This window comes from Artemia franciscana, chromosome 18 (genome assembly GCF_032884065.1).
Source record: "Artemia franciscana chromosome 18, ASM3288406v1, whole genome shotgun sequence".
Taxonomy (NCBI): domain Eukaryota; kingdom Metazoa; phylum Arthropoda; class Branchiopoda; order Anostraca; family Artemiidae; genus Artemia; species Artemia franciscana.
The window spans coordinates 32,018,124-32,033,483 of record NC_088880.1 but is presented as its reverse complement, the minus strand read 5'-3'; the positions used below and the strand labels follow the sequence as shown (position 1 = coordinate 32,033,483).

The window sequence follows — 15,360 nt, the reverse complement described above, 5'->3', positions numbered from 1 at the left end:
ACTTAAAAAAAAGGAAAAAACTGAAAAATAGAAGAGAAAAAGAAAACTAATAAAATTAAGAATAAAAATAAAAAAGATAAAAACTAAAAAAAAAAGTAAAAAGAAAAAAGGAAAAAAACTAAAAAAGCTAAAAAAAAAAGGTAAAAACCAATAAAAAACTAAAAAGAAAAAAAGGAAAAAAACTAAAAAAAATTTTCATCTAAAAAACTAAAAAAAACTAAAAAAGGTAAAAACTAAAAGAACTAAAAAAGAAAAAAAAACTAAAAAAAGGAAAAAAACTGAAAAATAAAGGAGAAAAAGAAAACTAAAAAAAATATAAATAAAAATAAAAAAACTAAAAAGATAAAAACTTCAAAAAAACTAAAAAGAAAAAAGAAAAAACTAAAAAACCTAAAAAAAGGTCAAAACCAATAAAAAAAAACTAAAAGGGGAACACTGGGACACAAATGACGACCGGGATACTGGGAATATAAATGACGACCGGGACACAGGGAATGTTCAATTAGCAATCACCATCAACAAAGCTCAAGGGCAATCATTAGAATCATGAGGTATAGATCTGAATACGGATTGTTTTCCCATGGACCATTATATGTTGCATGTTCAAGAGTCGGTAAACCTGACAATCTATTTATATGCACAGACAATGGGACAGCAAAGAATGTTGTATATTCGCAAGTTTTACGTAGTTAAAAACATATATATATATATATATATATATATATATATATATATATATATATATATATATATATATATATATATATATATATATATATATATATATATATATATATATATATATATATATATATATATATATATATATCTATATTCACAGGTGGGACATAGGGACACAACTACAATGGCGCGTAACTAATATGGCGCGTAACGACTTACGCGCGCGGGGGGGCTTGGGGGGGGGGGCGCGAAGCGCCCCCACCAGCTAGGTGTTGGGGTGGCGCGAAGCGCCACCCCAACAGCTAGTTAATAATAATACAAATAATACAGTTCTAAATGAAACAGTTTAATGATACAAATAGGCAACAGCGAACTGACGAGGAGCGGCTACTACGATAACTGTACTTGTACAGTTGTAAATGTAGCAATATTCATCTTTAAAATAATTTCGCTATACAATGGTCTAGAATTAGTCAAATTATATACATTAAAAACAAATGCAACTGCTTTGGAATTGATGGGACCATGGTTTTGGTCTCAAAATTTTTAGGAGAGAATTAAAAATTGTCTCTTGGCTATGCTCCTGATGAGCGCTAAAAGTAAAGAAAACTACAACATTTCTTATAAACGCGCCAAAGCTGTTATCACTTGTTCGAGAACTATAAAAAAAAAATCAAGATTTTCTTCACACATTGATAGAAATAACACGCTTGTTTGAAAAACAAAACTTTCAGGTGTGAAATTTGCAAAAAAAAACCGGTGTGAACACCACTTTACGGGTCAGTGTTCCATAGATTTTGCAAAAGATTCAATACTTAAATATTTTTTAAATTTGTATCGATACGTAAAGAAAAATGCATGGTAAATTGAAATCCGGGCATTTGAAAGCAAAATGAAGATTAGGTCACCGGACACCTAGAATAAAAAGGTCTTTAGGTGGAAAAATTTTTCCCTGTTTTCAATTTTTCACAAATTTTAATTTATTCTTTTCAAAAGCTGGGATTGACCGGAATACTGGTCCGAAATATGTGCTATTACTTTCGGTGTGATTGCATTTATCATGTTTTTGTGGCAGTTGGGCAATTCTAAGCCACTCCCCTACACATTTTGAAAAATGACCTTTTTGTATTCTCATTTCAAAAAAAAAGAACAGAAAAAAAGAGAAATACCCTCACCCCCATATATTTTGAGAACAACTTTTGTACCATTAAACAGACAAAATCCTTGCCCTCTCTATATTTTCGGGAATTCGCATACCTGCTGCTGCCAGCTATTTAAAATAATCCCGACATTTTCAAATCTTTATCTTTTCAAACAGTTCGAGATAAAGAATTGTAAGTAAGGAGCGACTCGCCCAAATAGTAACCAAATCTCAGTTTGTCAAGATCCCCCTCTCAGTGCCTCTTTTAAGTGACCAACAATACGTGAGGGCAAATAACCCCCTTCCACACCCTTTTTCCCCCTAAGACATCAGATTCAAATTTTTGGACTGAATTTCTTGGCATGATTGAAAAACGGTCAGAAACTAAACATAAAAACAATTTTTTTTTTGAAAGAAAGGAGCAACATTAAAGCTTCTGTATATAAGAGAAGCTGCCCCTTGCTCAACTCTCGCTCTTCACGTTAAAGTTCCAATTCCCTAAGAAAGACTGCTCAAACACAAAAACCGTTAAGTTTGGATGAGAAGTAGTTTTAAAGAACTTAAAGACTTTAGCTTAAAGAGCGGGAGTTGAAAAAGGGACAGCCGCCTAATATGCAGAATAATTTCTGTTCGTTTTAAGTAATAAAGTTGCTCCTTGCTTTCAGTTGAAAAACTTGTTTATTTTTTATTTAATTTTTAGGATAGTAAAAGCCGTATGGCCTATTCCAGGACGTAAGAAGGGCCAAAACAACACAAAACGTGGCTAGTCTGCAAAAAGCTGACCTTGAACGCAAAGTGGCACTCCAGCACTTTGGTTGACAATGGGAAAAACTTATTCAACATGACAAAAAATAGACCAGGGCCACCGAAAGTGGACGATGTTGATAATCAATTAGTTTGAACACATATGTCTCAGATATATAATATTGTAATCAACTTATTTAGATTCTTTATCCCATGGTCTTAGACAGAACCTCCAAACATCAGGGTCAATAAATAAATCAGGCAATGAATTAAGTATGGATTCGGTCAAATCGACTTCTAAAAAGTAATGTAGAATTTGATTTTTCTTCGGTATTAGGATACTTTAAAGAAATATACTTCATTTTTAGGGAATGTCCTGAGGAGCAAACAAAGTTGATAGTCAATTAATTGGTTTAAGGCAAAATCCTAAATTATCAAAATTTCACTTAATTGATTTGGCTTCTGAGTGACTCATATATTCAATAGTCTTAGACAACGACTTCACAAATCAGTACCAGTAAATCAATTAATCTGCTCAATTTTTGAGTATCGATTTCAAAAATAAATTAGGATTTGGAAAGTTATGAAGCAATTAGCTAAATTTACCTCTAGCAAATTATGTAAAACCTCGACATAAAATACTGAAAAAGGAAATTTCTCATAATCTATTCTGTGGTCAAAGTAAACTACATCATTTATTCCATTATAAATCGGTTTCTAATTCAGCTATTTTTATTAACAAAAAACTGTTCAGTTAAAAGACAGGATATAAATTTTTTGCTTCACGAAAATACCCATAGCCCCTCCCTCTTCCTTAATGTAGGATCTGACTCCCTCCTTATAAAAGCAGGAGCATAATGATCAAAAACAAACAAGATATTGGACTAAATCAAAATGCTATTGGGAACGTAATTACATCCAAAGAGGTAAGGCTCTTGTCTGAACCACGTTTAATGAAACTGCCCACAGCCACTCTCCCCTTCCTCAATGTAGAATCTGACTACCTCCTCATAAAAGAAGGAGCAGAATAAAAAAAAAACAACAAAAAAGAACAAGATATTGGACTCAATCATAATGCTAATGGAGACGTGATTACATCCAGAGGTGAGTCTCGTGCCTGAACCACATTTAATGAAATTGCCCATAGCCCTTCCCCCATTCCTCAAAGTAGAATCTTACTACCTCCTCATAGAATCAGGAGCAGAATTATTAAAAACGAACAAGATATTGGACTCAATCACAATTCTATTGGAGACGTGATTACATCCAAAGAGGTGAAGCTCGTGCCTGAGACATGATTAAAGAAATTGTCCATAGCCCCTCCCCCATTCCTCAATGTAGAATCTGACTACCTCCTCATAAGCAGGAGCAGAACTATAAGAAAAAACGAGCAATAAGAAAATACTATATAACTATAAGAAAAGATATTTGACTCAATCATAATGCTATTAAGGTCGTGATTACATCCAAATAGGTGAGGCTCGTGTCTGAACCACGTTTAATGAAACTACCCACAGCCCCTCCCTTGCTCAATGTAGAATCTAACTACCTCCTCATAGAAGCAAGAGCAGAATTATTAAAAGCGAACAAGATACTGGACTCGATCATAATGCTATCGAGGACGTGATTACAGTCAAGGGGGTGAGGCTTGTGCCTGAGCCACGTTTAATGAAGGCACATGTGCAGTTATTTACTTGTGGGTCACACACATTTGAAAAAAAATATAAGCCACTAATACATAAATATTAGAAATTATATGAGAAATTGTCAAAATCTTTTGACAATTTTGACAATCTTTTCAGGAATTTGGCGAGATTGGCCGACCTCTCCCACTTCCGAGGAAGTACCTGGTTGAAAGTTCAATCATAATTTCTTCTCAAGAAAAGTCATAATAAGATTGAATTTCAGAGTACGTTTTGAGAACTTTCTAGTGGGTTGTCTGAAATTTTTCAATGCCATCTTAGCTGACTAGAGATACGGAAGGTCCAAGTGAAAGTGAGAATTCAGGGAGGTATAAAAGGAGCTCTTGAAAACATTCAAATAAACAACAATGCTGTCTCTATTATCATTTTTTACTTAGGTACTGAATGTCAGAACTTAAGAACAAATGAGCCATTTCCTAACTCTACAGAATGATCCGTTCTATGTGAAGAGGCTAAAAAGCAAAATAAATAAAAAATTCGAGGGACATTATTCTTTACTACATCCAAGAAAATACGTAAGTTGTTATCTTAGTATGAAATATTATGATAAATAGTAAATTAATGTCAAAATTATTTCAAATCAATTTGTTGTTCTTGATTTAGTAAAAGAGTTGATATTCTCAGGACTTCTAACAAAATTTCTAAAAATAAAGTTCCTACGAAAAGTAAAAGCGAACAAGAATTCACAAAATGTACAAACGAGTACTAACAATAAGTAATTTTAGCCTTTTTTTTAAATTAACGTAAAAAAGACGTTTTCTTCAGGCCAATTGTTATTGGTCAAAAAATGTACACTGACATAGTCTAAACCCCCCTCCTTCCCAATAATCCTAAGGAACTTATAAGAAACGAAACAATAAACTTGGCAGTCATGAACTTACGAGAGGACGAGCCTAACCCTCGCCCCAGACACTTCCCTGGATAATGGATATATAATTAATTATTACGCAATCAAGCGATGCAAACATTGCTTCCCCAACAAATAACATATGAAAGAGCTGAAGGGTGAAGTCTTTGGAAAGACAAAAGTAACCACAATTTAACAAAATCGCCCCCTCCCCAAATCCTTCTAAGTAACCTTTAATGCACAAATTTATATTTTCCGTTATTTTTTATGTGCTTTTAAAGGCGTTAGAACGTCATCCACTTACATTGAAGCACGTTTTTGTAGTTCCACATAGTTATTCTGTGCGGTAACGTTGGCATCTTCAGCCTGTACAAGTTGCCTCTTCAACTGTAATATTTCTTCTTGTAAGCGACGATTTCTGAACTGTAGGTCAGTTACTTCATGTAACAGATCTGCTTCACTTCTGAAATAAAACAATCTCATAAGTTCGGAGTAAAAAGCGAAAAAAACATCGCTGAGCAACCAGGCCACCCAAAAGAAAAAAAAAACCTTTAAATAAAGTTTTGGCTGTTTCAGTCAATGAACCAACTTAATTATTTGCATTTTTTTGGGAGGGGGGTCATGATAGGGGTCATGATAACAACAAGACTTTGGAGCGATTCTCTGGAGAAACCTTTCCTAGAAGCAAATATGGATGATGAACCTACTCTGCTTTATGCAACTCACTTGGAGAAAATGGAATTTTCTCCAAACCATCCCTATATATTTTTAAATATATCAAAAAATGTTTTGGGATGGTTTTTACAATTTTTGAAATGTCCGCTCTTATAACTAACACGTGGACACACGCAGGGGGGCCTCGGGCCCATCTCCCCAATCCAACATTTTTATAATTTACTGCGGAATTCTTATTCAAATTATAAAATAATTTTTTTTTATGAATAAAACCAAGGATTTTTTTTTACTAACAATTGAATGTTTATGACCTATTGCTCATTTTCTGTGCAACTGTTACCGATATCCCTGATCCCTAACTGAAATCCTTAATTCTAACAATCCCAATCCCTAACTGAATTTCCTGAATAGCCACACGGGATGTTGGACGACAGGCATAAAAAAGTACAAAAAACAAACACTTGTAGTTCATACTCTTATAAGGATTACAGAAAAAATCCCGAAGAGGAAATTCGTAATGTAACCAGCCTGCAAACTCCTCTGCCAGTTTTCTCCCTGAAAGTTTCCGCCTGATTATCCAGCCATTGAACAAAACATTTCATTCATTTCATTTCATTTCTTTCGGATAACATCCATGCTTACATTTAGACAAATTGTGTAACTAACTAGTTTAAACCAAGATTGAAATAACGTTTCTCTCCTACCTGGCTTTGAGCCAATATTGTGATTTTTTTCGAATGGTGAAAAAAAAGTCTTATTGCTAATTAACGATACTGGATCAAATCAAGGAGTGATAAAGGTTTTACATTTTGCACTTTGATAAGTTTATAAGGGTGTAAATGGCAGTCCAAACACGAGAGGCCGAGAAAATGCAAAGTGCCCAGTTCTTGCAAGAAATTAATTTTAAACTGGATTTATTACCGGTGCTTTCGCAGAAAGTTAATACGATTCCTGAACTTTCGGATAGCATTGATGCCATACAAGTACAGTTAAGTAACATTATTACGCAGTTATCTAACAATGCTAAGACAAATGATGAAATTAAAAAAGAGCTGGAAAATGTGAAATCTAACCTAGCAGTCTCTTATGAACGAGCATACAAGCTCGAAGCAGAGCAGAAAAGAACGAATTTAATCTTCTATAATTACACCCCTCAACAACTCGGCGATTATACTCTGAAGCAAGAAATAACGGGGTTATTAAATCGTACTATGCCGTCTCTCGGGATAAATCGAAGTGATATACGTGACATTTTTAGATTGAAATCAGGGCCGATAGTAGTAGAGCTAAACTCGGTTGAAATCAGAGACTATATTTTTAGAAACAGCTCCGTATTAAGAAGGTTTGGTTTATCGGTGGCTCCGGATTACACAGCTATACAAAGGGAGGCCCGTAAACATTTAAAGGAAATGTTAACTACTGCGCAAAATGATGGCCGTGATGCAAAATTACGAGGTGACAAACTATTCATCGAAGGCCGAATATTCAGGTATGATGGAAATTCAATAGTCGAGATTAAGCGTAATTTGAAGCCAGTACAAAATTCTGGTCCACCCTTTAGTGCTAGGCTCCCAAATGATCCCAATAATATTCCGATGAGGCTAGTTAGTGATGCCAGTGATAGTGATACTGAGACATTAGTACCATCGACCACCACTCCTCAGGCAGTATCGACAGCTAAAAGACCTTCTAGTGCTATTATCAGCCCAAATGACTTGTTTCGACCAGGTACTCGTAATGTAGCACCCAAAGGAAGCCATTCGCCAAGAAAGAAGTTTAATGATAGACATCGTGGTGGTTTTTCACGTGATTTTTATTACAATAAACACCGAAGTGAGTTAGCGGATATAAATAACCGCACTCGTGAGTATTATCATGTTGCCTTTCCCCCGACTAAGACTAGTAACGAGCAATCTCAACCAAAGGCTAGTGATGTTAACGTGCTAACAGAAGGCGTAGAAACATAGGATATAGAGGGCCATATACTGAGTCTAGTGTCATGGAACATACAAGGATTACGTGATAAGTTGACCTATTTATATGACGATTTATTTTCGTTTGATGTGATTTCGCTTATTGAAACATGGAACGATTGTTCCCCTATATCACCTCTCCCCGGGTATTTCGTTGAACAGACCGTGCATAATGTAGCAAGAAATAATAGACATTATGGTGGCATTTTGGTTTTGGTTAAAGCATCTGCTATTGATGGCTATGAGAGAATTAGTAGTAGATCTGAAAACTTGCTTTGGCTGTCTATTTATTTGAAATGTGGGAAGCAATTAATTTTCGGTGTAGTGTATATACCTCCACAGAATAGTTCGTACAATCGAGAAAAGACTTGGGAAATTTTAGGGGAAGAATTTTCGATAATACAAGAAAGTTATAAAGATCTGGATTGTGTGTTAATGGGGGATTTCAATGCTTATACCGGCCTGGAGGCTGAGATCCCAGATGTGTTGATCCCAGATTTAGGTGATTTTGTCCCAATTTGTTGTAGAATACCACGAAGCAACAAGGATGAAAAAAGAAAAATAAATGTATGGGGAAGAAAGCTCCTGGCGTTTTGTGGGGAACATGGTCTGATGATTGAGAATGGTAGGTTTGGGAAGGATAAGGGTAGGGGCGAGTTCACTTGCCTTTCGGGTCCAACTCCAAGTGTTGTAGATTATGTGCTAATTAATACGCAATTTGTACCTGAATCAATAAATATGGGAGTATTAGATTTAGTTGGATCTGATCATAGAGCTATTATGCTTGAGGTGAAGATTGGGCAGTTTGCGAAACACGGTTCACGACTAAGAAATTTCTATAATGCGGATTATAGAAAAATATGTTTAGGAAAACGAATTAGAAATGATTTAACAGATAAAGATATTGAGGCATTTAGAAGGGAGCTCTTGGACTCGCATGTAAAAAATAATTTGAAAGCGTTAGAAGACAATGAAAAAGATGCACATAGTGTAATTATGCTGTTAAATGAAATAATGGGCAGTTGTGCAGAATCATGTGGCCTAACTAAAAAATTAAAAAAGAATGAGGGATATTTTGACTTGGATTGCAAGTTAATGAAAGAAGAAGCAAAATATTTATTAAATCGTTTGAATGAATTTGATAGCGCGGAAGATCAAAGTCTAAAATTGGCTAATTATAAAGATAAAAGAAGAGAATATAAAAGTTTAATAAAAAGAAAAAAAAAAGAGTACGAGCATAAGAAGAAACTGGATATCGCTGATGATTTTAGAAATAAAGATTTTAAAAAGTTTTGGGGCTATATAAAGAATGATAGTGGAAGGAGAAATGTTAATACCCAAGCTGTTCCGGAAGCTGATTCATGGCCTGATTACCTAAATAATTTAGAAGGTGCTTGTGCAGATCTTCAGGAGGTAGCGCATACCCCAGAGATGGTTATTTATCCCATGAGAGAACATTATTACGATTTAGTGGGTGATGTGAATGGCCAAGAGATTAAGTCAATATTTAAGAAGTTAAAAGGTGGTACTGCTGCGGGTGTTGATGGTATACCAATATTGTTATTTAAGAATTTTCTTTCCATTTTGATACCGATAATTGTTCTTCTTTGTAATAAGGTGTTAAGGTCAGGGCAATGGCCAAGCGCTTGGAAGACATCATTGTTTATACCACTTTTTAAGAGAGGAAACCCGAAGGCTCATGAAAATTATCGTTTAATAGCACTTGTCCCTGCGTTAAGTAAGGTTTTGGAGAAAATATTAGATACCAGGCTTTCCAATTGGTTAAATACAAATAATTTAATACATGAGGAACAAGGAGGTTTCAGGACAGGGTATGGGACGACAGATAGTGTGTTTATTTTAAAGGCATTAATAGATAAATATGGAAAGGGTAAAACTTGTCTTTATGTGGGATTTCTGGATCTCCATAAGGCTTTTGATAGTGTCGACAGAGAGTTATTGAAGGATGCCATGCTAAATATTGGCCTTCCCCATTCATTTGTTAGATTGATAGTGAGCATGTATACTTGTGTGAGTGGAATCATTCAAGTTGGTAATAGGTTTTCGAAGCTTTTTGATATTAAGCGGGGAGTAAAACAGGGCAGCACCCTTTCACCTAAGTTGTTTAATATTTTTATTAATGATGTTGTTAATTTTCTAGAGAATAGATGGGCTCCGAAAGTTAGCCTAGGGACTCAAAAATTATCTCTCTTATTATTTGCAGATGATATTGCTTTGGTGGCTAATAAACCGCAAGATCTACAGACTCTTTTGAATCTCATAGAAGAATATTTGCATATAAAAAAGTTAAGGCTGAATACTGAAAAGAGCGAAGTTGTTATTTTTAAAAAAAGGAAGGTTGGGGACGATGAAAAATATACGTTTAAATTTAATAATAAGGAACTATTTATAAGTAAAAGAATAAAATATTTAGGCTTTATCTTATCGGAAAATGGAAGCCTAAGGAGTCATGTTGATGAAATAATTAAGAGAGGTAGGGTGGCCATGTCAGCTATATTTAGAAACACGACGATAATGGGGATCAAAAACCTAAAAATGCATAAAAGAATATTTAACACAAAAATTTTACCCGTAATAGAATATGGAGCAGAGATATGGGGTGGAGAAACGGTGCAGCAACTGGAGTCCCTTCAGCTCCAGTATTATAAAAGAGTGTTTGGTTTACATCAGACAACTCATTCACAGATTCTGAAAGGTGATATGGGCCTGTTTTCTTTAAAGCTACGTAGGTATATTTTAATGCTTAGATTCTGGTTGAAGTTAACTAAGAGTAATGAAGATAGACTAGTAAGAGTGGCATATGAAGAGATGTTGAAATGTGGTTTAAAAACCTCGTGGCCATCCCAAATTAAATCATTACTAGAAAAAGTAGGAATGCCTTATTTATGGAATAATGGTCTTTGCTCTCGCGATGTACCAGCAAATTTAGAAAGCCAGGTACGATTTATATTAGAGAGTCAGGAAATTCAGCATTGGCAAGGGCTGGTTCTTGATTCTACAACCCTGCAACATTATAATCAGGCAAAACCTAGTTTTGGGGAGGAAGTTTATTTTAAACTTAATTTACCGGCTATGATTCTACGTCGTTGGATTCAGCTTAGGGCAAATTGTCTTCCAATCCAGAACAGGCAAAAAACGTTCGACAAAAATAAAATGATAGTTGGTCCTGATAGGCGGTATCTTTGTCCTCTTTGTAAAGATGATGATGAAGACTTGGATCATTTTCTCCGGAAATGCCCGGTGCTCTTGGATTTACGGGAAATTTATTTGCATGGGATTAATTTGATGCTTCCGGGTATTCTACAAAATAGTAACCCAACCACAATATTTCGAGTGGGAGTATATATAGAAAAATCTTTAATAAGAAGAAAAAGTTTTATATGATTAATTTCTTTTGTAGTTAGATTAGGTACTTTTTGCGTTGAATTCTGTTTTTTTTTGTGCGTGTTCGTACTGTTGTTAATTTTCTTGCTTGTCTGTTATTTATTTATATTTTGTGTGTATATGGCCCACGGGTTTTTTAAATACACTTATCTATCTATCTATCTATCTATAATGTTTTACCCGCCTGTAAAAGTAAAACAGTCTAATTTCGATTTGTTTTGCCCAAAACAGATATATTCTAAAAAATAAAAACCAGGTCTAATTCTACATTTTCTGAGCTGATCACGCTTGATGCTTGGTTTTACAACTTTTATGCATTAATATCACAGTAGAGAATATATACAGTAGCGACAAAGGCTATACTCTCCATTAAACATATGTGACACAGGTCTGAAACCACACAAGATTCATACTCCGCCTTCGCGATATTCGACAGGGTCTATATGCGCGGTAACAAATGTGCGTCATTTTTTGAAAAAAGTCGCTACTGGTATATCCTTAAACTGTGATTAATATATACAAATGAAAGGGGTTCTCATAAACGAGGTTTTTCCGACATAGCCTGTCATATTATATAGTAGATTACTAAAATATTGATGGCTAAATAAGCATAAGGATATTTTGCAGATTCTACTGCGAACATTTAAAGCCAACGGGGCTCACTCATTGAATTTTAAACTAAGATGAAGCAGAAACACCAAAAAATAATGTTGCAAAAACAAGAGCCCTGTTTACTTAAAATTTCCTAACGGTATTGACTCGATCCTTAAAGTTTGAAGACAAAAGTAAAACAAAGCCAAAAGTAACCAGTTTTTTTTGCAACAAAAAATGCTCACATCACGAATTTTAGCAACAATAATTAGCAAACAAGTGAGGAACACAAATAGCTTTGTAAGTACTGGGCGTGACGGAGAAGAATTCAAACTAAGTGGTAAAATACTTTGGCATAAATGAAAGGTCTATGGAGCCAGAAATGCTACTAAAACGACGTACCACGCAATTTCTATACATACCGCAAATAAATATACCTTGCAATTTCTTCATCTAAATTTCAAAAACAGGATTTTTACAAAGCACATACCTACAGCCAAAAATATACTTCTGGAGGCCGATCAAAATTAAGACAGCGAATTTAACCCTAATCGCAAGTAAAAAAAATGTAATATTTTTATTTTTATTTGATAGGGGATTAAAGAGTTTCAATATAATTACTTGCGTAGATACGGATAGCAGGGCACCGATTCACAATGACGGGAGCCAAATATTTCTCAAAACCTAGGGGAGCGAGGGTAATTTTGTCGCAGTTTTTGCTTTCTTCAAGGAACATATAAAAAAGTGCTTTCCAATGAAAATACTAAGTAAAAGGTACTTTTCAAAATATAGGCTCGAGCAGCCCCCTAACCCAACTGACGCACCTGGTACACAAGTTTTCCCTTATAGGAAATCACACAATTCCCAAAGGTTCGAAAAAACAACATAAATGCAGATTTAGGCAACAATCTCGTGAGTTTTCCAGATAGAGGAGAGAACTTTGGACCGGTGTTCAGGGGGCGAGAACTTTTATATGGGTAAAACTCATACAGACTAAGAAATTAAAATAAGGCCTGTCATCAGGCATTCCTTGAAATGAACAGGTTCCCTTCAGAGTAAATAGTTTCCTTAGACCTCTAAAAGGATTACATAAAAAAACTAGTTTTTTTTAACTGAAAGTAAGGAGCGACATTAAAACTTAAAACGAACAGAAATTACTCCGTATATGAAATGGGTTGTCCCCTCCGCAATCCCTCGCTCTTTACGCTAAAGCTTTTAATTGATTAAAAAGTAGAATTGAGGCAAAGAGTCAAACTTTACCGTAAAGAGCGAGGGATTGCGAAGGAGACAACCCATTTTATATACGGAGTAATTTCTGTTCGTTTTAAGTTTTAATGTCGCTCCTTACTTTCAGCTAAAAAGATAAGTTTTTTTTATTTAATTTTTGAACGTTTTTGAATTCATGCATGTTTGGTTTTGGCTCTCCGCAGATAAATTATTAAAATGAAATTTGTATATTAATTCTTTTTTTGGCTAAATGGCTTTCTCTTAGTTTTGATCAGACGATTTTGAGAAATAAGGGGTGGAGAAGGAGGCCTAGTTGCCCTCCAATTTTTCGGTTGCTTAAAAAGGCAACTAAAACTTTTAATTTTTAACGAACGTTTTTATTAGTAAAAATATACGTAACTTATAAATTAGCAACTTACGTAACAAACTTTCATAATCTTATATTTTTATTATGTATACAAGGGGGTTTGTATCCTCGTTAATACCTCGCTGTTTACACTAAATCTTAAGTTTTGTCCCAATTCTCTAAGAATGACCCCTGAATCAGAAAGGCCGTAGAATAAATAGTTGAAATTACTAAAAATACTTTAGCATAAAGAACGAGGTATTTATCTCCTTCTAAATACCTCGCTCTTTATGCTAAAGTATTTTTAGAACCCCTCATATGCGTAATAATCTCTGTTCGTTTTAAGTTTCAATACTACTCCTTCCTTTCATTTGAAAAAAACGTTTTCATGATTATTTTTCATTGTTTTCTTATAGTAATGCTAGAAAATCATGCGCCCTTTTCCTTGAATTTTTCTTCCCCATGACAGATTCCTCCAAGGAAAGATCCTCCAACATAGCCCCCTCCCCTCAGCCCCACCCCCTAAACAAAATAAAATCCCCCTGAAAACGTCTTTACACTTCCCAATAACCATTACTATATGTAAAAACTGGTCAAAGTTTGTAACTTGTAGCCCCTCCCCCAGGGATTGTGGGGGAGTAAATCATCCCCAAATACATAGTTATTATGGTTTTCGACTATGCTGAACAAAATGGCTATCTCAAAATTTTGATCCGTTAAACTTTGGGGAAAAAATGAGCGTGGGAGGGGGCCTAAATGACCTTCAATTTTTTGGTCACTTAAAAAGAGCACTAGAACTTTTTATTTCCGTTAGAATGAGCCCTCTTGCGACATTCTAGGACCACTTGGTCGATACGATGACCCCTGGAAAAAAAAAAAAAAAAAAAAAAAAAAAAAAAAAAAAACACGCACCCATGATTTGTCTTCTGGCAAAAAATACAAAATTCCACATTTTTGTAAATAGGAGCTTGAAACTTTTCCAGTAGGGTTCTCTGATACGCTGAATCTGATGGTGTGATTTTCGTTAAGATTCTATGACTTTTAGGGGGTGTTTCCCCCTATTTTCTTAAATAAGGCAAATTTTCTCAGGCTCGTAACTTTTGATGAGTAAGACTAAACTTGATGAAACTTATATATTTAAAATCAGCATTAAAACGATCTAATTGCAGGAATTTGAAATAATGCTGAAGGAGAGAGGAAAAAAGTGCATTTTAAAGAGATTCTAGTAAGTCAGTCGATCTACTTGCGATCTATCAAGCGATCTACTTGCAGGAATTTGACGTATTATTGAAGGAGAGGCGAAAAAAACTGCCTTCTAAAGAGATTTTAGTAGATTGACCGATCTGCTTGCCATCTATCAAGCGATCTATTTGCAGATATTTGCCATAATGCAGAAGGAGAGAAGAAAAAAACTGCCTTCTAAAGCGATTTTAGTAGATTGATCGATCTACTTGCAATCAACCTGCAGGAATTTGACATAATACTGAAGGAAAAAAGAAAAACAGCGTTCTAAAGCATTTTTCAGTAGACCGATTGATCTACTTGCGATGTACCAAGCGATTTAGTTGCATTAATCTGACATAATGCTGAAGCAGAGAGAAAAAGAACTGCCTTACAAAGAGGTTTCAGTAGATCGATCGATCTACTTGCGATCTACCAAGCATTCTACTTGCAGAAATTTCCCATAATGCTGAAGGAGAGACGAAAAAACTCCCTTCTAAAGAGATGTTAGTATACTGATCGATCTACTTGCAATCTACCTGCAAGAATTTGACATAATACTGGAAGGAGGGAGGAAAAACTGCCTTCTAAAAAGATGTTAGTAGATCGATCGATCTACTTGCAATCTACCAAGCGTTCTACTTGGAGGGATTTCCCATAATGCTGAAGGAGAGAGGAAAAAACTGCCTTCGAAAGATATGTTAGTATATCGATCGATCTACTTGCGATCTACGAAGCGTTTTACTTGCAGAAATTTCCCATAATGCTGAACGAGAGAGGAAAAGGCTGCCTTCTAAAGAGATGAT

At 35.0% G+C, this 15,360-nt stretch overlaps 1 protein-coding gene across 5 annotated transcripts in view; it reads right to left on the bottom strand.

The window, feature by feature from the left end:
- The window catches only part of LOC136038876 (uncharacterized), a 178,678-nt gene that overhangs the window by 62,218 nt on the left and 101,100 nt on the right, over positions 1–15,360 (bottom strand). For all 5 annotated transcript variants that reach the window (XM_065722339.1, XM_065722341.1, XM_065722340.1 and 2 more), the window contains one exon: positions 5,421–5,579. In XM_065722339.1, coding sequence (XP_065578411.1) covers positions 5,421–5,579 — 159 coding nt within the window. The remainder of the gene's footprint in view (positions 1–5,420; positions 5,580–15,360) is intronic.